Consider the following 20,531-nt stretch of genomic DNA (forward strand, 5'->3'; position numbering starts at 1 on the left):
AAAATCACACATCCAAACAGAGACTTAAATATTATCCTTCCTTGCACACAAAGCCGGATCCCTTCGTCCAAATCCATTTCGCTCCCAATTCCTAAACGGGTCGGTTCCATTTGTCCTCATCGCGCGATAATCGCTGCCCCTTTGATTATCTGTGAGTCGGTGGTTTACGATTTGGATTTAGTTTGATTTGCCTGATTATTTTTCGAATTTGGAACGAAGTTGATTTTCCTGAATTGTGAGACGGATTTGCAGTGGGTTTTAGGTTTACAGGTTGATTCAATTTCCAAGTTTGGGACTTGTGCAATTGCGTTTAGTTGATTTCAGTTTGATTAGTTTGCTTCTGTTGGTTACTGCAGATGTTGTGTTTGAGCTGATTTGATTGAAATGTGGGCAGTTTATTGCTTTGAATGTAGGGTAGTTGGTTTGGTGTGTTTGATTTTTCTCTTTTTTTTGGTTGAGGAATTGGGGGAAATGGAAAACTAAGGAGATGGTTGGGTACTTGATTGCTTGATTAGCCATGGATTGATGTGTGATGGAATGGTGATAACTTTGAAATGAAAAACTTGTGGCAAATTCTATGCAATTTGATATGTACTGATATGAAGATATGGGAGAAGATTACAAGATATGGAATATATCTTAGTTGATTTATTATTCCATTAGTTATCTTTATTTTGTTATTTCCATTAGTTATCTTTATTTTGCTATTTTATTCAAGTCAGTTAGGATATTATTTACTTTTTGATTTGTTTAGATTTGGATTGAAACAGAACCCTTAATATATTCATCTATATATATAGATGGACGATCAAGAGGGTTAGGAATTCGTTCCTTTCTTGTTTAGGGTTCGTCCCTTTCATTTCTTTATCAATTTCCATATTCATTTCTAGTTTGTGTTCTCTCTAGCTTTTACTCATATCACAATTGTATATGCATTGCCTGAAATAAGTGTGTTGGTTTGTCATAGAACTTGTCTTATCGATTCTATACAATGGTATCGTCTAAATACTAAAAAGTAAGGTGTATATTGGGCATTCATGTATAGGGTAAAAGTTTATAAAGGATATTTGAATTATAAATGAGAGAACATAGTTGAACCACTATACAATACCTCTCTTAATGTTGCCTGAATTGTAAAAGAACCTAACTTGATTCTGTAATTGAAGCATGCATTTGCTATTTCAAATGGTAGTTTAGTTTTCCATTTATATGCCAAAGCCTTTTTGGGGTTTTCGTGTCTCCAAACTAGATTATACTTGTCTAAACCATGCATTTTAATTTTGATTTTACAAGTTTATTGCTGTTTTACATCCTTTTACTAGCATCACTTTATTTGTTTCCGGAGACTACTATCCACACAAATATGGGCGATTTGAGATTCTCATTAGGAACTGTTTTAATATATGTGCTCTGAGTCCCTTAATAGTGTGATTAATCTTTGGTCCCAATATGTTAACATCTCTTTTAAATTTCTTTTTGCAGATATCTAAAGTATTTAACCAAACAGATCTCAATTCTTTACTTTAGTAGTTTAGTATAAATATATGGGCTGAAGTGTACTTTTCATGGGAGGTGTAGAGGATGATGAACCACCGTCGAAACGTGTGAAGGTGACCTCTATAGATTCAGGGGGTATTTCCAACAGTTTATATCTTAGACAGAGAGCTTGCACACACACACTTAGTGATTCAATGGCTCGGCTTTTGGCAACTGAAGGGGATGATGAGGTTGTTGGTTCAAAGGGTATCATAAAGAAAGTTGAACTTGTTCGTGTTATAGCTGAGGCATTGTATTCGCTCGGCTATTCAAAGTCAGGGGCATGCCTGGAGGAAGAGTCTGGAATTCCATTTCATGCCCCTGAGATAGATTTTTTCATGCATCATATTCTTGAAGGCCAATGGGATGAAAGTGTTGCTGTGTTGCACAAATTTGGCGTAACGGATGAAACAATTGTTAAGTTAGCATCTTTGGCAATATTTGAGCAGAAATTCTCAGAACTTTTAGATGATGGAAAGGTCATGGATGCTTTAGAGACTCTGCGGACAGAGATCACTCCACTTTGCGTAAATTACAAGAGAGTTAGAGAGTTGTCTTCCCTCGTTTTGTCTCCATCACAAAATTTACTTGATGGAACTTCTAGTAAAGGGTCAAAACTCGAATCTCGTAAGATATTATTGGATAAATTGCGCAAGTTGCTTCCCCCAAAAGTAATAGTTCCAGAGAAAAGATTGGTGCAACTCGTCGAGCAGGCCCTTGTCTTGCAAAAGGATGCTTGTAAGTTTCACAATTCCTCAGTCGGGAAAATGTCATTGCTTGCTGATCATCAGTGTGGGAGAGACCATATTCCTACTCAAACATTGCAGGTAAATTAGCTTTTTTTTTTTTTTTGCAATGACTATTAAAAGGTTGCATATCGTGTCAGCTTGTGATCCCTTAGATGCTTTTTTATTTGTGAAAGTTTCCTAATACATGCTATAGCTGATCCATAAACAGCTCAGCGATAAGTATATCTGCTTATAGATGGAATTCCTACCTCTGTTTTGTATTGACATATCAATATCTTTTAAACGTATTGACTAGTTTCTCTATACATTATATTTGGTTTTCTCAAAAGATTTGATATCCTCAGAGAATCACTAGAATGGCATTTAGCTGATCTCTTTTACTAATTGAATCCACCAGGTATTACAAGAACACGAAGATGAAATATTGGTTTTGCAGTTTTCTCACAATGGAAAATACTTGGCCTCATCATCTGGTGATCACCTTGTTATTATATGGGAGGTAACACTTACTCTTTCTTTATCCTTTTATTGATTTTTAAACTTCTATCAGGCATTCTAATTCATTCACTTGTATGTGAGGTTTTAATGTCAAATCATAGGTACATAATTTTGAAATTTTTGCATTTGAACATTTCATCAGCTTATGATCATTGTTTCTAGATTTTAGCAGCCTTGTATGTTCTAGTTTTTTTATATACACAAAAATTTGTGTTGAATAACTTTTCTGCATGATAGTTATCCCCATCCCTTGCTTAATGATAAGTTTGATGGTTTCATCTTTGATAGGTCTTGGATGCTGGTCAAGTTCTTTTAAAACATAGATTATATGGTCATCAGAAATCCGTATCCTGTATATCGTGGAGCCCTGATGACAAACAGCTCCTTACATGTGGAGGAGAGCTAGTTAGAAGGTGGGATGTTACCTTGGGGGAATGCCTCTATATATACGAAAAAAGTGGCCTTGGTTTGGTCTCTTGTGCGTGGGCGCCAGACGGGAAGAGTGTATTCTCTGGTGTTACTGATAAAAGCATCATCATGTGGGATCTGGAAGGGAAAGAGTTGGAATGTTGGAGACGACAGAGAACTCTTAGGAATGCTGACTTGGGCATCACTAGTAATACGAAGGAGCTTATTACCGTTTGTAAAGAAACTGTAGTACTATTGTTCGGATGGGAATCTAAGTCCGAGCGATTCATCGAGGAGGATCAAATAATAACCTCGTTCTCTTTGTCCGAAGATGGCAAGTTCTTGCTCCTCAGCCTTTGGAACGAAGAACTCCATCTTTGGAATATCGATGGAAGCCCCAGGCTGGTATCTAAATACAAAGGCCACAAGCGTTCCCGTTTTGTTTTGCAATCTTGTTTCGGGGGATTAGATCATGCATTTATCTCAAGCGGCAGTGAGGACTCACAGGTAATACATGTCTCCTCCTTTTTGTTTGATAACTTAGATGTATAAATTTGAGTTTGTTTGATCGTCTGATCTTATTTGAGGTTTTGTTTGATTCGAGCGCCTCGTTGCTCACATGTGTGTGTTATCCGCATGTTTTTGGTTTAGATGTGTTAAAGCTATTGGACAAGATTTAGTTCATTTGGTCGTCTGATTTCCTTCAAATACTCAATCACACAGATCTTGATAGGGTTTTGTTTGTATCAAACTGCTCGTTGCTTACGTGTGTGTGCTCTCTGTAGGTTTACATATGGCACAGGCTCTCGGGAGAGCTGATACTAACGTTGGCCGGGCACACGGGGGCTGTAAACTGCGTCAGCTGGAATCCGGCAAACCCCCATATGCTGGCGTCAGCGAGTGACGATCGGACGATACGAATCTGGGGACTGAATCAGGTTAATGTGAACAACAATGGGAGGCATAGTAATGGAGTTCATCACTGCAATGGGGGGAGTTGAAGTTGGAAAGGAAATGACTCATTCCTCCATCCATCTAATTTCTTCTTAGTAAATTGCTTTTTATGTAAATTCTTTTGCTTAATATGTCCAATCCAAACTATAGAACAAGAAGAATGTGAATTTGCATTTAGTGTCTTAATAATACTCACTGAAAATCTTCCCACTGCTAAAATACTCTCTCATTTAAATAATCAAGAAGTATGGATGCATCTCAATTCCTACTAAACAAATACTCCTTCCGTCCCAAAAAAGATTACTCCTTTGTGCTTTTGGTTGAGATAAATCAAAAAGGAAAATGAGTTATCTTTAGTGGGACGGAATGAGTACTAATTAAATGACTAGAAAACAAATTATTTTCCTATTTTCCTTTTTTCACTTTGTTTAGCGACTAGGACGTTCAGTCCACTAACGTGGATGCTCTAAAAGGAAAAAGTAAATGAAATGGTTTACTTGTTTTACCAAAGAGGTGTGTGCCAAACATTCTACTCTAAGTACTAGAGTATTGTAATTTTATAAGAAAGTAAAAAGTGATTAAGCAACAAAAGATTAGTGTTTTTATAGTTAAGTTAGGGGGCATGTTAGGGTGCCACCACCTCTTAAAATAACATCATATCATCATTCCTAGCCAATCATTTATACACGGGGACAAATAATAAGCTGCCACGTGGCAAAAAAAAAATTCTGAAAAACTCGGCCAGCAACACGGGGACAAATAATAAGCTGCCACGTGGCAAAAAAAAAATTCTGAAAAACTCGGCCAGCAATATGTTGCTCTTTATACAGCAATTTTTCTTGTCCAGCAATATCCAACACGCTATAAAGCAATCTATAAATTGTTGTCTAGCGTATTGAATATTGCTGTGTAGCCTAATATTGTTATATAAATGGTGTCACGGTGTCACTTTAAGAGGGATTGTCATTTTAACACAAACCTAAGTTAGAGTTAATTCTCCCACAACAATAAATTTAATGATCATATCAAGATTACAAAAATGGAATAAAATTTTTGTTCATTGATTGAAAATTTATTAGATAAATTAGATGATTAGAGTGAGTGTTACTCTTTCCTTTGCATAACTAAATTCACACATCCAAACAGAGAATAAAATATTATCCTTCCCTGCACACAAAACCACCCATATAAGTACCAATTCCCAACCCGGATCCCCTCTTCCAAATCCATTTCGCTCCCAATCCTTAAGTGGGTCGGTTCCATCGATAATCGCTGCCCTTTTGATTCTCCGTGAGTCGGTGATTCGTGATTTGGATTTAATTTGATTTGCCTGATTATCAAAATTGTATTTCGAATTTTTGGAACGGAGTCGATTGTCCTGAATTGTATGACGGATTTGCAGTGGGTTTTAGGTTTTCAGTTTGATTTGATTTTCAAGTTTGGGACTTGTGGGATTGCGTTTAGTTGATTAGTTTGCCTCTGTTGGTTACTGCAGATGTTGTGTTTGAGCTAATTTGATTGGAATGTGGGCACTTGATTGTTTTGAATGTAGGGTAGTTGGATTGGTGTGTTTGATTTTTTCGTTTATTTTTGGTTGAGGAATTGGGAAAATTAAAACTAGCTGCTATGTGTGGTTTGTTATGTGTGGTTTGTGGGGACTTGATTGCTTGTTATGTGTGGTTTGTTGCTGATGCCTTTTGGATTCGGCGTATGGCTGACTGTTACTTTGGCGATCGGATGTGTGATCGGTGAAGCTAACTGTTATTTTGGTGTCTTGATTAGCCATTTTGTTGATTTGTAATGGAATGGCAGTATGCTTGCTTTGAAATGAAAAACTTGTTGCAAAGTCTGTACAATTGTATATGCATTCTGTATGCACTGCTGAAATAAGTTCGTCTGTTTTGTCATAGTACTTGTCATATCGATTCTATGCAATGGTATCATCTGAGACTAATAAGTAAGGTGTATATTGGACATATTAAAGGATAAAAGTTAATAAAGGTGATTTGAATTCTAATGAGAACATTGTTGTACCAATATACTATATCTCTCGTAATGTTGCCTAAATCATAAAGAAGCCCAACTGTAAGTTGTAAGTGAAGCATGCATTTGCAATTTCAAGTAATATTTTAGTTTTCCCCTTATCTGTCGAAGCTCTTGGTGGTTCCATGTTTTCTCCATTTTCCCATTGTGACTAGATTATGCTTGTCTAAACCACACATCTTAAATTATTTATTTTGATTTTAGAAGTTCAGTTTTTTATTGTTGTTTTACATCCTTTGACTACTATCCACACAAATATGGGCTTTTTGAGATTCTCAGGGGGAACTGATTTAATGCATCTGTTGTTATTAGTCCCTCAATAGTATGATAATGATAAATCTTTGGGCCCAATCTGTTAACATCTTTTTTCAATTGCTTTTTGCAGATAGCATAAGTGATTTCTGAAGTATTTGACCAGACAGATCTCAATTCCTTACTGTAGTATAAATATATGGGCTGAAGTGTGCTTTTCATGGGAGGTGTAGAGGATGATGAACCACCATCGAAACGTGTGAAGGTGACCTCTCTAGATTCAGGAGGTATTCCCAACAGTTTATATCTTAGACAGAGAGGTTGCTCACTTACTGATTCAATGGCTCGACTTTTGGCAACTGAAGGGGATGATGAGGTTGTTGGTTCAAAGGGTATCATAAAGAAAGTTGAACTTGTCCGTGTTATAGCCGAGGCATTGTATTCGCTCGGCTATTCAAAGTCAGGGGCATGCCTGGAGGAAGAATCTGGAATTCCATTTCATGCCCCTGAGATAGATTTTTTTATGCAACATATTCTTGAAGGTCAATGGGATGAAAGTGTAGCCGTGTTGCACAAATTTGGTGTAACAGATGAAACAATAGTTAAGTTAGCATCTTTTGCAATATTTGAGCAGAAATTCTCAGAACTTTTAGATGATGGAAAGATCATGGAAGCTTTAAAGACACTGCGGACAGAGATCACTCCACTTTGCGTAAATTACGAGAGAGTTAGAGAGCTGTCTTCCCTCGTTTTGTCTCCATCACAAAGTTTAGTCAATGGAACTTCTAGTAAAGAGTCAAAACTCGAATCTCGTAAGAAGTTACTGGATAAATTACGCAAGTTGCTTCCCCCGACAGTGATAGTTCCGGAGAAAAGATTGGTGCATCTTGTCGAGCAGGCCCTTGTCTTGCAAAAGGATGCTTGTAAGTTTCACAATTCCTCAGTTGGAAAAATGTCGTTGCTTGCTGATCATCAGTGTGGGAGAGACCATATCCCTACTCAAACATTGCAGGTAAATTGGTGTTTTTTTTTGCAGTTACTAAATATAGTTGCATATGGTTTCCGCTAAATTTGAGAGAACTTGAATTCCTACTTCTTTGTTTTGCATTATCTTTTTAACGTATTCACTAGTTTCTCTATGCATTATTTGGTTTTCTTAGAAGATTCGATTATCCTTACAGACTCACTAGAATGACATCTTGCTGATCTCTTTTGCTAATGGAATCCACCAGGTATTACAAGAACACAAAGATGATGTTTTAGTTTTGCAATTTTCTCACAACGGAAAATACTTGGCATCGTCATCTGGTGATCACCTTGTTATTATATGGGAGGTAGCACTTGCACTTTCTTTGTTCTTTTTATTAATTTTTAAATTTTTACTGGGGATTCTAATTCATTCCCTTGTATGTGAGGTTTTAATGTCAAATCAAAGGTACATAATTTTGAATTTTTTGCATTTGAACATTTCATTGGCTTATGATCATTGTTTCTTGATTTTAACAGCCTCGTATGTTCTAGTTTGATGTACAAAAATTTGTGTTGAATAACTTTTCTACATGATGTTTCTCCCCAACCCTTTGTTTGATGATTAGTTTTGATGGTTTTATCTTTGATAGGTCATGGATGATAGTCAAGTTCTTTTAAAACATAGATTATATGGTCATCAAAAATCCGTATTCTGTATATCGTGGAGCCCCGATGACAACCAACTCCTTACATGTGGAGCAGAAGAAATAGTTAGGCGGTGGGATGTTGCCTTGGGGGAATGCCTCCATATCTACGAAAAAAGTGGCCTTGGTTTGGTCTCTTGTGCATGGGCGCCGGACGGGAAGAGCTTATTCTCTGGTGTTACTGATAAAAGCATCATCATGTGGGATTTGGAAGGGAAAGAGTTGGAATGTTGGAGAGGGCAGAAAACTCTTAGGAATGCAGACTTGGGCATCACTAGTAATACGAAAGAGCTCATTACCGTTTGTAAAGAAACTGTAGTACTATTGTTCGGATGGGAATCTAAGTCTGAGAGGTTAATCGAGGAGGATCAAATAATAACCTCGTTCTCTTTGTCTGAAGACGGCAAGTTCTTGCTCCTCAGCCTCTGGAACGAGGAACTCCATCTTTGGAATATCGATGGAAGCCCCAGGCTGGTATCTAAATACAAAGGCCACAAGCGTTCCCGTTTCATTTTGCAGTCTTGTTTCGGGGGATTAGATCATGCATTTATCTCAAGCGGCAGTGAGGACTCGCAGGTAACACTTGCGTCCTCCTCTTTGTCTATCGCGCTTTTTGTTTTAACAGGCTTCCACTTTGGGTGATAACTTAGCTGTATAAATTTGAGTTTGTTTTATCGTCTGATCTTATTATCGAGCGCCTCGTTGCTTACATGTGTATGTTATCCGCATGTTTAGGGTTATGACGTGTAAAAGATAATGTAGGCCAATTACACTACCTACGTTGATGAATTGGACTAAATTTAGTTCAATTTGTCGTCTGATCCTTCAAATACCAATCACACGAATGTTAATTACGGTTTTGTTTGAATCACACTGCTTGTTGCTTACGTGTGTGTGCTCTCCGTAGGTTTACATATGGCACAGGCTCTCGGGAGAGCTGATACTAACGTTGGCCGGGCACACAGGGGCTGTAAACTGTGTCAGCTGGAATCCGGCAAACCCCCATATGCTGGCATCAGCGAGCGATGATCGGACTATACGAATCTGGGGACTGAATCAGGTTAATGTGAGCTACAATGGGAGGCATAGTAATGGAGTCCATCACTGCAATGGGGGGAGTTGAAGTTGGAAGGGAAATGGCCCATTCCTCCATCCATCTAATTTCCTTTAGTTAATTGCTTTTTATGTAAATTCTTTTGCTTATTAATATGTTCAATCCAAATTCCAAACTATAGAACAAGAAGAATGTGAATTTCCCCATTTTACTTTCCTTGGTTGGTTTGGTTGAGTTTGGATGAAGGGATTTAGAGTAGGATTTTAATGTTTATTTAATCAAATAAAATTGTTCAACATCTTCCATTTGATTTTTACATGATGTTTTACACTCCAAAACTTTAATAATCTACAAAACAATAATGCTATACTATAACTTTTCTATCACATTTTCATATTACAGAATATGAATGCCAACGATATGGAGTATATTTTTACATTACATCTCATATTTCAGAATCATCAATGCACGTCACGTGTATCGAATAGCGAATACATCGGCGTCTACACGACGTCTATCTTTTCCTAGCTTTACTAGCCTTTGGAGAGTTCGACCCCGAAGAAGAAGACGAGAATTTCGTCCACTTTTGTTCGGCCAAGTCCTTGCTAAACGCTTTCATCACGTCCTGCTTGAGCTCCATGTAGCGCATTCGCTTCATCCGCTGCTCCTCCATTGTGCCCTTCTCGAGCATTAGCGAGCCGAGAGTGTCGTCTTCCAGGAGTTGGTCGAGAACTTCGGAGCAGTTGGGGAAGAAGCGACGACCGGACGCCACTGCAGAGATATCGAAGAGTTATTGGAGAGAAAAATAGTGCATGTGTTTATTTATCCTTAACCCTAATCCGGCTGCGATTTAATCTCCGCAAACAACACAACTTTTATCCGAACTAGAAATATACGATTTTTCAAACGTTGCAATTACGAAACCACATTTCGGTTTTTCGCTTTTATAGCACAACCCGATGTTTCAGCAAGTGAAATGACGTCGTTTTAGCAGTATGTACCACTTCAAGCCACTTGTTTCCTAAATCCAACTAATCGAATAGGAAATGCAGCAGTAAAGATGAACTCACCAGTTTTTTGAAGGGCTTGGAGCCTCCTCACATGCTCGGGCGGGATCTCGTTCAAATCGACCTCTTTAAAGCTCCCGTACGCGCCATTTGCAGCCGAAAGTCCAGCAAACTCCATAGTTGATTCTGCACGCGCCATCTGCATTGCCAGCCTGGCTTCGTGAGGAAACAACGAGCGCGCCATTGCCACTATACATGCGCGCCATATCAGCAAAATAATCGAGCAAGTACAGCAGTATAGTACTATTCGACAACGAAACCTTTAAAATTTACCTCTGTTTTCAAGGAGAAGAAGTCTCATGTGCAGATCATCGGCTACCATCATCGAGGACAGCGTGATATTTCCAGCCAACGGATTCCTCCGCATTTCCCTCTCCAGGACCTCTATGCATAGCCTGTCTGCGTTCGTCTCCTGGCCGTGCTTCTTCACCTCGTTGAAGTCCTTGGGGCGCGTCAGCCTACGACAGATTGTGAGAGGCGTCTGTCCGTCTCCCGTGGCATCCGAGACATTAGCCCCCCTGTGGAGCAGCTCAACAATGATCATGGGGTCCTTGCGCCTCGCAGCAACGTGCAGGACCGTGTGGCCCCGCGAGTTCCGGAGGTTTACGTCAGTGTTCTCGAGATTTAGAACCTCGTTCACGATCTTAGGGACACAATAAGCAGCGGCATAGTGAAGAGCGCAGGCGGCATCCAACGAGATGTCGGATTCCTCGAGAAGCTTCTTCACCAATTCGACGTCGTCAGAGTCCAACGCCCTGTGGATATTCCTGACACGCTTCTCGTTCAAAGGGTCGACTTGAATGGAGCTGTGCTCCTCGTCCTGGTTGGATTTGAGGCGAAGTGATTTGACGTCGTTGAGAAGCTCAACGGGGAGCTCCTTCTCGAGGATGATGTTCTCCACATCGGATCGAGCTACTCTTTGGAGACAATGCGAGAGAAGCTGTTGCAAGCCGCAGTGAAACGCGACCATGAGGATCGGCATCACATCTTCGATATAAGCTTTGTCGACGAAATCAGAGAGATGACGCTGCAATAGAGAAAAACTTACCAAAATCAGAAGAAAAATACCATATGTGAACATACATCAATCAATGTATTCCAATATCTTTTTGTTTGCTAATCTAAATCATCTTCGTTTGCATGGTAAACGAAGAACACGGTCATAAACACGAGATCCTCGGATCAAACGAGAAATTCAGTGTTTCGAGTAACACTAGTTCAACAATATGCAAAGACAGCTAACATACTACTACCAATCCTATTATAGCCACACCATCATTTCTTCATACAAAACAAACAACGGGATATACAAAAACACGGTCCAAATTGCATATATCGTGATTCTAGATCATAAACATCGAGCAATCTGTTTCACTGACTGCATAGGTCAAAACACATAGAAACGAACGCAATGTCTCGTGAATCATACTAAACAACGACCATCATCTTACAAAACATCAAAATGTCGCGATTTTAGACCATAAACTGCTAAAAATCTGTTTCACCGGCTGCATTCATAGCCTTCCCCCTCACTGTTTTTCTCTTAGATTACTGTTCTTTTTTACTTAAAACAAGTTCGAAACACATAGAAACGAATAGAATGACTCGGTAAACATATTACACAACGGCCATCATCAAACAAAACTTCGCGATATTAGACCAGAAACAGCTAGCAATCTGTTTCCCTAGCTGCATTCATAGCCTTCCTCACTGTTTTCCGTTAAATCACTCTTACTTAAACAAATTCAAAACACGTAGAAACAAACACAATAACTCGAGAAACATACTAAATAACGACCATCATCAATGAAAGCTTCAAAAGATCGAACCTGAACAACCATCACGAGTTCTTTAATCTGAAACGTGGCAGAAGCATACATCATCTCCACCGCGTAGTTGATGGCCGGGCCACAAGCATCGTGAGCACAAGACTCATCAACGCAGGTGGAGACATCGGTCGGGGAGGCCTTCACCTTCCCGGTGTACAAGTAATTCAAAACCACCATAAACGCCTCGTACCCTACTCTTCCCTCGGGCACCAGATCTTTCATGAGATATCTCAGCTTCTTTCCCTCCACGGATCCATCAACGCCCGTGTTTCTGAACAGCTGGTGGAAGAACTCGCTCCGTGCAGCTAGGATGCAGCGATTGACACCTACACTCACTCCCTCGACCTCTACTTCGGCATCACTGTAGTCATAGTCAGCATCAACCACGAGCTTCTCGAGACTCAAGCTAAGCCTACTCAAACTCAACAGCTCGGGGCTAGTCCCTACTTCGCACGAAGATGCATTATGGCCACTCGAGCCATTTGATAGATACGAATACGAGGCAAAGCTCAAGGACGACGACATGTCATTGCCATTCTCCATAGCAAGCAAGCAATGACCGTACAAATCAAGAAAGATACAAACTACAAACTACAAACACAACCCCCATTCAGTTCAACTGCAAGAACAGATTTTTAATCCAAATTCCTCCAAAAACAGATCAAATTCCTATCATCCAGCCCATATCATCCAAAAACTCAGATCCATATTCATCAAAAGAAATAACAACCTCACTTCAACAATAAAATCAGGACCAATTGCTGAAAAAAACAATCCAACGTCTCCAAACTCTTGACACTTCCCAAGTCAACTCCCCATTTCTTGATTATTTCAGTCAAAAATTCCCTCACCCATTAAGCAATACATCAAGAACTTCAATTTAGACCTCCAAAACCTAATTTTGAGCATCAAATTCTGTAAAGATCCCAACTTTTTCAGCCAATATGCCTGCCCAGTTCAACAAAACAATAATAAGAGCTAAATAAACAGAACCCACTACGAAATACAAAAAAAACATCATCTAAAAGTTTGAAAACAACATGAGGAAAGAAAGCATCTTTTCTTTTTTCTGAAATCTCTGACTGACCTATTGTTGTAGCTAGTTTGTGATTGAGTGAGAGTTGACTTGACCCAGAGTCGTGTTCAGTTTCAAGAGCAAATCATAAATAGAAACTTAGTGTAAGTGATTTTGAGTGGCAAAGATTTAGATAGATAGAATCATAGTATAACTAACATTTCATAGATTTTGTCATGTGGTCATTGGTTTTAAGATTTTTGCCATTTATAGTCTTTAGCTCTATTCTGTTTGATTTATTGTTACAAAAGTATATAAACCATATTTTAAAATTATTATTTACGATTATAATAATGTGAGTTGTAAGTGTGAATGCGCGTCAACGTGCTTTGAAAGTTCATGGAGGATGCATTTATGGAGTAGTAGTTGTAAGTAATTTCTTTTATCATCATTAATTATTTATAATTTCAGTCAAAATTATTACAATTATTATAATTTTCGTACTACTAATTAATTACTCAATAAATTACATTTGTACAATATTGTAGTGGTAATATGTTAAAACAACACAACTTCTATAAAAAATAATACTATTACCTCATTTTTACTATCCCAATTGATTAAATTACATAAAATGCAATGTATAGCACAAAAGCCTAAATATTTGCTATGATTATACATTTTAGGAATAAACTAAAATGTCAAATAAGCTTAACATTTTATCAGTCTAATCTCCAATCATACACCAAAACTCATTTTTGATGTAAAAATCATCTTCATTCATACACCAAACTCAAATCCATTTTAGGGATTTTCTAAGGATTTACACCAAATATGGCGTAAACACTAAAAATTTGGTATATGATTCAAATTTGACGTAAATGATCGGAGATGGTCGATTAAAGTACATAAAACAAATGATCACCGACTTCCTTTGAAATCTCAAACGTAAAGCACGATTTTAATTTTTGTTAGGAACACGTAATGCCTAAATGAATCTGCACAAGTCTATTCAGCCTTTTTCCCTAATTATTCACAGGAAAAAAACGCTTCAGATTTTCTTCCTCCAAATATTCACAGGCAACAATAATCTTATAAATACAAACATAGTAAAACACGCTTTCTTCACTCCCTCTTGAGCGTTTTCACCATCCCCTTGAAGATCTTGCTGAACCAGAACAAGTTCATCACAGACAGCACCAACGGGACGACGTGCATCATCACCACGCCTATCTCGTGCATCAGCTTCACCTGTTGATGGAACGACAAGCGAAAAACGTGCACAATCATACTCACATTGTCTCGATTTTGAGGCTGTTTTTCATGCCACGGGCCGTTTGTAGGGCTAGTGAAGTTGCTAAAAAGGCGTTATGTTCGTCTAGTTAAGATTTCGATATTCTAGTTAGAATGTTACCTCATCGTAATATATGTAAGAGTGCCAAAACAAGTAAATGAACAGCAAGATTCTTGCAACCTGAACATGAAAAAACACGAAAGATTAAGGCAACGTTTAGAGGAGACGAGCAAGTTGTTTGCAAGAACTTACGAGCCATGATAGGAATATCACGACTCCGTTTATAGTATACGCCTTCGACCTCTTCATTCCAGCTGCATCGAGATACCTATTTTTAGGACATTGGCATCAAGAGGTGAGAAATGTAACGTTGCCACAAACGAGAAGCTAGAGATCGGGTTACCATCTCAGATTGATAGAAGGCGTGGTTGCCTCGGATATTAAGACCATGTACGTGTAGATCTGTGCTTCACCCGTGAGCATAGCGTAGGCCACGCTCGCCAACGAGAGAAGATGATGAACTACCTAAAACCAAGAGAAATCAGAATTTAAGTAACAAAACATTGAAATGCAGAGTTATTGAAGATAATGTTTGAACTGTGCTTACATACTCCATCCCGCCTAAAGAAGGATACCGCCATATAATCATGCTGAGATCCGAAAGGAAATAGCCAACGGAAACCTATTCGAAGAAGGGCAAAACGCGAGATGAAGATAGCAAAAGGGGAAGGAAAAGAGGAGATAACAGAACAGTACTCACTCCCAAAGCAGAAATTGATGCTGTTGAGCTACGAAGAATGACTGGACCGCGCTGTGGGTCGTTCTTGAAAAGATCCGACCACAACACGAAGTATAATGAGACGGTGGCAATGCACATGGCATGAAACGTCGACATGGCCCTGCATCACATGATGATGATACGCGTCTGATCAATACTTAAGGTGGACTAATTTGGAGAGATGGAACGAATCAACTCACCGGTTGCTCCATTCGAGCTGAAGGCCCTTTGTGAGGTTATGATAGCTTTTGAAGTAAATGGGACTAATAAGCTGGCTAAGTTCATACACCTGAAAATCAATGATGAATAGCTGATGAAAAACGCGATGGAAACGCACGAAATGAAATGGTGTTTTTTGTGTACCGTTTTGCAGGCGAAGATTCCGATGATTACAGATGCGTATACAACGAAAAGATCAGCAGACACATATTCCCTATCCAACATATTACTACTTTCAGTTGACAGCATCACAGCATAACCTCACTCGCGATCCCTATGCCTGAAAATCGAGACTATCAACAACGAATCGACTAATTCCAAGCTACGGTATGACCATTCTAAGTCCAACATCAAATATACTACTACTTCATAGCATAGTAACACGTTACTAACTCAAAAATCGAGCAATAAACTACTACGTTAGCTAAGGATTTCGAGTGAATCTTTCTGATTCAAGATATGATCATCATAAGATAATGCTCCTTCTCCTTCAAAAACAAGTTCATCACAAGCAAATTCGAAACACAACCAACATCAACACTGCTTAGAACGTCGTTGAAAGGCATAGCAATCGCACAAGAGAAGATCAAGAAAGCATCAACTGATAAAGGCAATCTGCTGCAGATGAAAGCAGCACAATTAGGCCAAAATCACACATCACTAACTAAAAATCGAACACTGAACTGATACGTTCGCTAAGGAGTTTGCTCATCTTAAGGTAATGCTTCTTCTCCTTCCAAAACAGACAGGCAATTTCAAAACATAACAAGCATCAAAACTGATCAAAACGTCGTTGAAAGGTATAGCAATCGCACAAGAGAAGATCAACTGATAAATGCTATCTGATGTAGAGAAATGAAGCACAAATAGACCAAATTTTCCAATGAATCAAACTACATCATCAACCTATAGCACATCATAGTATAGCCCTCTTTCGCATTTCCAACTCAAAAATCGAGCACGAGACTAACACGTTAGCTATACTTCGATCATTATAAGGTACTACTACTAGCTTCTTCTCCTAAAGCAAATAAACAATTTCAACACAAATTCAACAAAATCCAAAGTTAGGCCAACTAACCTCACCAAACACTATAACTTACTATTATTCCAAAGGTAAGATTATCATCATATTGTCTGGATAATACAATATAGAAACTAATACCCTTATAAAGTAACAGCTAAAAAATCCAACTTTGTCACAACTTGTGAGAATCTAATCAAACATTTGATCAAGAACACATTTTTCAACTTCTGGAAAACAAATAAATTCAACCAACAGGAAACAGGGATTGAACAAGTTAATCCCCACAGAAAACTTAATACATCTCTCAATAATTCATTACCAGCAACAACAAAGAAAAAGTTCACATTATTGGATATAAAGAAAACAAACACCATATTTAAAAGATAACAAATTTTTCCAAGATTCATCATTCCCAGAAAGGAAACGTACCAGGAAAGTTGAAATTTCGAGAAGCTGGCAGAAACAAGATAAATCTAATTGGGGATTATAATATATTAAGATAAACGCGTACAGTTTCTTATTTTATTAATTAATTAGTTAGTATATATTTTATAGTATTTTAGTTGCTTGTAAGAGTAACGATATGTCGGGATTCAATTCGATTTCACCCTCATTCAATATGCATTAAAATAAAGAATATTTATGTTTGCATTTATAATTGATATGCCTCTCCTAGAAAAGTGGAGGAAGCAATGAATTTAAAAATTAGACAATAAAATGCTAGTGATTTGTTAATTACATGCAATAAATTATGTTCCACTTTTTTGTTAACCTCCTTCCTTTGACTATAATTTATTTATGGTCCTTTTTCGTTTGGCCAAAGTTAGTGTATTTTGATACTTTTGTAATTGAGAAAAATAATTTATTGCACAAAAATTATAATAGTATCCATATTAAATTGTAGATAGAACACGAATTTAAATTTTTAAAATTTCACGTTAAGTTAAATTTTCCCTTTGTGTAACTCATAATCATTTGGAGAAGTATTTTTGATAATTATCAATTTAGACATATTGGACTTCTTTTCTCTTGCAACAGACTTTATTGGGCCTTAATTTGAGCTCCCATTAGAAATGTTAGATTTGGGCCCAACTTATATTTTAGCGCCCAAATTGAGCCCAATATGAATTTAATTTAAATAGTATTCGTAAATAGCCATTTTAGTATTTCTAATATTAAATACAGATGGGGGCGAGAATACGGATATCGGGTATTGGATTTACCCATACCCGACCCGAGATTTGGATACCAAATATCCAATTTTATGCGATTGGGTATTGAAATATAAGATAAATCGGGTATTGGATAACCCGAATGGGTATCGGGTATTACCCGAATATCCAATTTATTATTTAAAGCATATATTAAATTAGGTTTAGCCATTTTGCATTAAATATAACCTTATACTTTAAAATAAAAGTGATCCATTTTTTTTAGTTTTATACTACAAAATAAATGAAACATTAAAGATATTAGTCAATTTAGATATTTCTATTAATATATAAAATTTAATTTTTTAATTAATTATTAACACATGTAAAGAGTCGAGTATTTGGATACCCAGGGTGGGTATTGGAGTACCCGAAAATATATCGGGGTGGGTTTTGGATAGACATTTTGATGATTTTCGGATTTGGACACCTTATTTTTCCGAATCGGGTATCTGCGGATAGCCGTATTCCCACCCCTAAGTACAGAGATGTATAATACTGTATATAATATGTTTCCCTCTCTATTTGAATTCAAAACTCAACTCCGTTGTGCACAGTCACACTCCACCTTTCTCTCTCCCCTCATCACCTCTTTCTCTCTCTACAACGATTACTCACTGAAACTCATTCCATTTGTAGAGATGCACGCATCATCTCGCTACTAAATTGAGCTAGTGCAATGCCATAATTTTGCTGCGCGAATAGGAAATCGTAGATTGAGCAGGGGCGGAGGGCTCGCCGTATCAATGAGCTGCTTTTTCAGCTGTTTTCGCGTCAAAGACTCCGCCGATAATCTCGTTAATCCTTCGCCGGTATGATTTCAAACTCTGTTTGTTGTTGTTTTTAGAGTGAATGAAATTGAATTTTTCCTTCGGAATTGCAGGATCCGTGCAGTAAAAATGCGCTGTCGTCGCTGTTCCAGTGTGATGGTAACTCATCTGTTTAATTGAATCTTCATTGATTTTTGCATTGGTGTGTTGATTGATTGATTGAGTGATATTTTGAACTTGTATTGCAAATAACTCGATATAAAAAGGAGAGGAGTGTCAGAATCGGTTGCCTGCAGAAATCAATATCAAAGAGTTCAAGGATGAGGTCCGTAGCTTTTTTTTTAAATTCATTCTGCATTTCCCCCTTTTTCATTTGGAATTTGATAATGTTAGGGTAACTAATCTGCATTTACAAGTCTAGCTGAAATTAGTGTTATTTTTAGAATTGATTTCCTTGTTCGGATTAGCATTGATTTCATTTACATTTATAAAATGGATCTGACGAAATGGAGAAACAGAAACTGGAGATGCAATCTAATGAATCTTCTGCACTTGCTGGATCATGTGTTCTCTTGGACTCTCCAAGCAGGTGAAGCTCCTGACTGAGATATATTGTGCTAATCCATCTCTATTCATTTGACATTCAATGAATTTTGGACTTACTCCCAATCTCTAATGGATTGTTAGCTGCATGACTGATGGATATTACACCGGTAGAGAATCGAGCAGCTTGATCCAAAGAAGTGATACTCATTATGCAGCTGAAATTCATTCTGAACAAAGCAAAAATGAATGTGTTCAATCTCACCATACATCAGATAGGTCGGCTATTTCATCAATCTTTTCAGAGCTATCTGGATCAGCTGGAGCTCGTGGTGCAACAAAGCCGTTACCATATCCAAAGAGGGAGGAGGAAGAATTGGGGGATGAAGATTCAGCTTTCAGTCACCAGGGACAAGCAAACAAGCAAAAGAATGTAGATCCGGTTATTGAAGAGGAGGAGGATGGTGAAGGAAGCTTAACTTCTTGGTTCAAGCCAATTTCAGCCAAGCGAGATGGTAGTAACAAACAACTTAGTTCCATTTCCAGTCAAAGTAGGAAACCTCCTGCAGATAGGCCTATTCTGGGAACGGTTGCAGCTCATTGGAACGATGTTGAACTTGAGGTGCCTAATGATCCGCCTAAATGGTGGGATGGGAATGGAATTCCAAATTCTACTAACAAGTACAAAGAGGTATTCTGATTTTTTCTCATTTTTGGCCATTGTTCTCTCTGATACACCTGTCTCGGCTTACCTAAACTGCACTGCCTCGCAGGATCAGAAAGTCAGTTGGCACGCGACTACTTTTGAGGAGAGACTAGAAAAGGCACTGTCTGAAGAATCTTTGATTTCTCACAAGTATGTTAAATTGTTGACAATTTATATGATCTATACATGATTTATAGCTTCAACATATAGAAAATAAACAAATCTCTAGTTGTGACAAATATTCTGCCTCAATAAAGCAAAGTAAATGCAATCATTTTTTTAACATTCTGCAGGAAGACTACCAACACAACTCCTCCATTTGAGCTCAATGAAGAATCTGATACCGCAACATCACATTTCCAATCTTCACCGCTTCCCGGATCTGTTGTCTCATTCTGATGAAACTCCCTCGTGCCATTTTGTCGTGAGTCGATCATTGTATGGTGCTGATGATGTTTACTTCATGAAACCCATTTTCTGAGTGGATGTTAGCAACTTTTATTTCCAGAAAAAATAGCTGAAGTTGCTACTCTCTGCCATTGTATATAGACAACTGTGGCCTTTTTTTCTCTGAGTTTTTGCTCATTGTTTGGATTGATCAATTGGGATATATTGGTGATTTGGCCATTAGATTGCTCTCTTTTACTACTCCTATATCATTTGATGAATCATATGATCAGTTCACTTTATATTGTTTGTCAAAATTTTGGTAAGTTTGTTTGTAATCATAATAGATATATATTTTAAAGTGTACAATGTAGAATGAGTACTCATCGATAAATGGCTCGAGTTTGAATTTTACCAATGATTCTGTGAATGTCACACTTGATTTTCTAACATGGGTTGAGAGTTCTCATGATATCAAGCAAATGAAAAATCCTTAAACAAATGAAAATTGCAAAAAA

The 20,531-nt window shown here is 37.9% G+C and overlaps 5 protein-coding genes across 7 annotated transcripts; 3 read left to right on the plus strand and 2 right to left on the minus strand.

The window, feature by feature from the left end:
• On the plus strand, positions 1-4,364 carry LOC125196166 (WD repeat-containing protein 26 homolog). Of its 2 annotated transcripts, none has more exons than XM_048094564.1 (5): positions 1-151; positions 1,483-2,363; positions 2,683-2,784; positions 3,072-3,698; positions 3,977-4,364. In XM_048094564.1, the coding sequence occupies exons 2-5, from the start codon at positions 1,566-1,568 to the stop codon at positions 4,190-4,192; spliced, it is 1,743 nt and encodes a 580-aa protein (XP_047950521.1). In that variant the 5' UTR covers positions 1-151; positions 1,483-1,565; the 3' UTR covers positions 4,193-4,364. The 2 variants fall into 2 exon arrangements, with proteins under 2 accessions (XP_047950521.1, XP_047950522.1); XM_048094565.1 differs by lacking the exon at positions 1-151 and adding an exon at positions 181-270.
• A 918-nt stretch (positions 4,365-5,282) lies between these two features.
• LOC125192595 (WD repeat-containing protein 26 homolog) lies at positions 5,283-9,383 on the plus strand. The gene is made up of 5 exons (XM_048090218.1): positions 5,283-5,435; positions 6,574-7,452; positions 7,673-7,774; positions 8,060-8,689; positions 9,021-9,383. The coding sequence occupies exons 2-5, from the start codon at positions 6,661-6,663 to the stop codon at positions 9,234-9,236; spliced, it is 1,740 nt and encodes a 579-aa protein (XP_047946175.1). The 5' UTR covers positions 5,283-5,435; positions 6,574-6,660; the 3' UTR covers positions 9,237-9,383.
• A 149-nt stretch (positions 9,384-9,532) lies between these two features.
• Positions 9,533-13,305, minus strand: LOC125192596 (BTB/POZ domain and ankyrin repeat-containing protein NPR1-like). Its single transcript, XM_048090219.1, has 5 exons — positions 13,151-13,305; positions 12,064-13,011; positions 10,508-11,261; positions 10,238-10,423; positions 9,533-9,938 (listed from the first exon to the last, which is right to left on the minus strand). The coding sequence occupies exons 2-5, from the start codon at positions 12,604-12,606 to the stop codon at positions 9,682-9,684; spliced, it is 1,740 nt and encodes a 579-aa protein (XP_047946176.1). The 5' UTR covers positions 12,607-13,011; positions 13,151-13,305; the 3' UTR covers positions 9,533-9,681.
• Positions 13,306-14,089: 784 nt separating this feature from the next.
• Positions 14,090-16,907, minus strand: LOC125193289 (TLC domain-containing protein 4-B-like). 2 transcript variants are annotated; one of them, XM_048091059.1, is made up of 9 exons: positions 16,826-16,907; positions 15,514-15,649; positions 15,351-15,439; positions 15,133-15,271; positions 14,980-15,054; positions 14,776-14,897; positions 14,625-14,700; positions 14,493-14,552; positions 14,090-14,329 (listed from the first exon to the last, which is right to left on the minus strand). In XM_048091059.1, exons 2-9 carry the CDS (start codon positions 15,616-15,618, stop codon positions 14,204-14,206), a joined length of 792 nt encoding a protein of 263 aa, XP_047947016.1. In that variant the 5' UTR covers positions 15,619-15,649; positions 16,826-16,907; the 3' UTR covers positions 14,090-14,203. The 2 variants fall into 2 exon arrangements, with proteins under 2 accessions (XP_047947016.1, XP_047947017.1); XM_048091060.1 differs by lacking the exon at positions 16,826-16,907 and adding an exon at positions 16,276-16,397.
• Positions 16,908-18,177: 1,270 nt separating this feature from the next.
• LOC125196959 lies at positions 18,178-20,265 on the plus strand. The gene is made up of 7 exons (XM_048095629.1): positions 18,178-18,419; positions 18,491-18,536; positions 18,644-18,702; positions 18,896-18,966; positions 19,065-19,611; positions 19,694-19,776; positions 19,920-20,265. The coding sequence occupies exons 1-7, from the start codon at positions 18,354-18,356 to the stop codon at positions 20,023-20,025; spliced, it is 978 nt and encodes a 325-aa protein (XP_047951586.1). The 5' UTR covers positions 18,178-18,353; the 3' UTR covers positions 20,026-20,265.
• The last annotated feature ends 266 nt before the right edge of the window (positions 20,266-20,531 follow it).

The sequence above is a fragment of the Salvia hispanica genome, chromosome 6, assembly GCF_023119035.1.
Source record: "Salvia hispanica cultivar TCC Black 2014 chromosome 6, UniMelb_Shisp_WGS_1.0, whole genome shotgun sequence".
NCBI lineage: Eukaryota > Viridiplantae > Streptophyta > Magnoliopsida > Lamiales > Lamiaceae > Salvia > Salvia hispanica.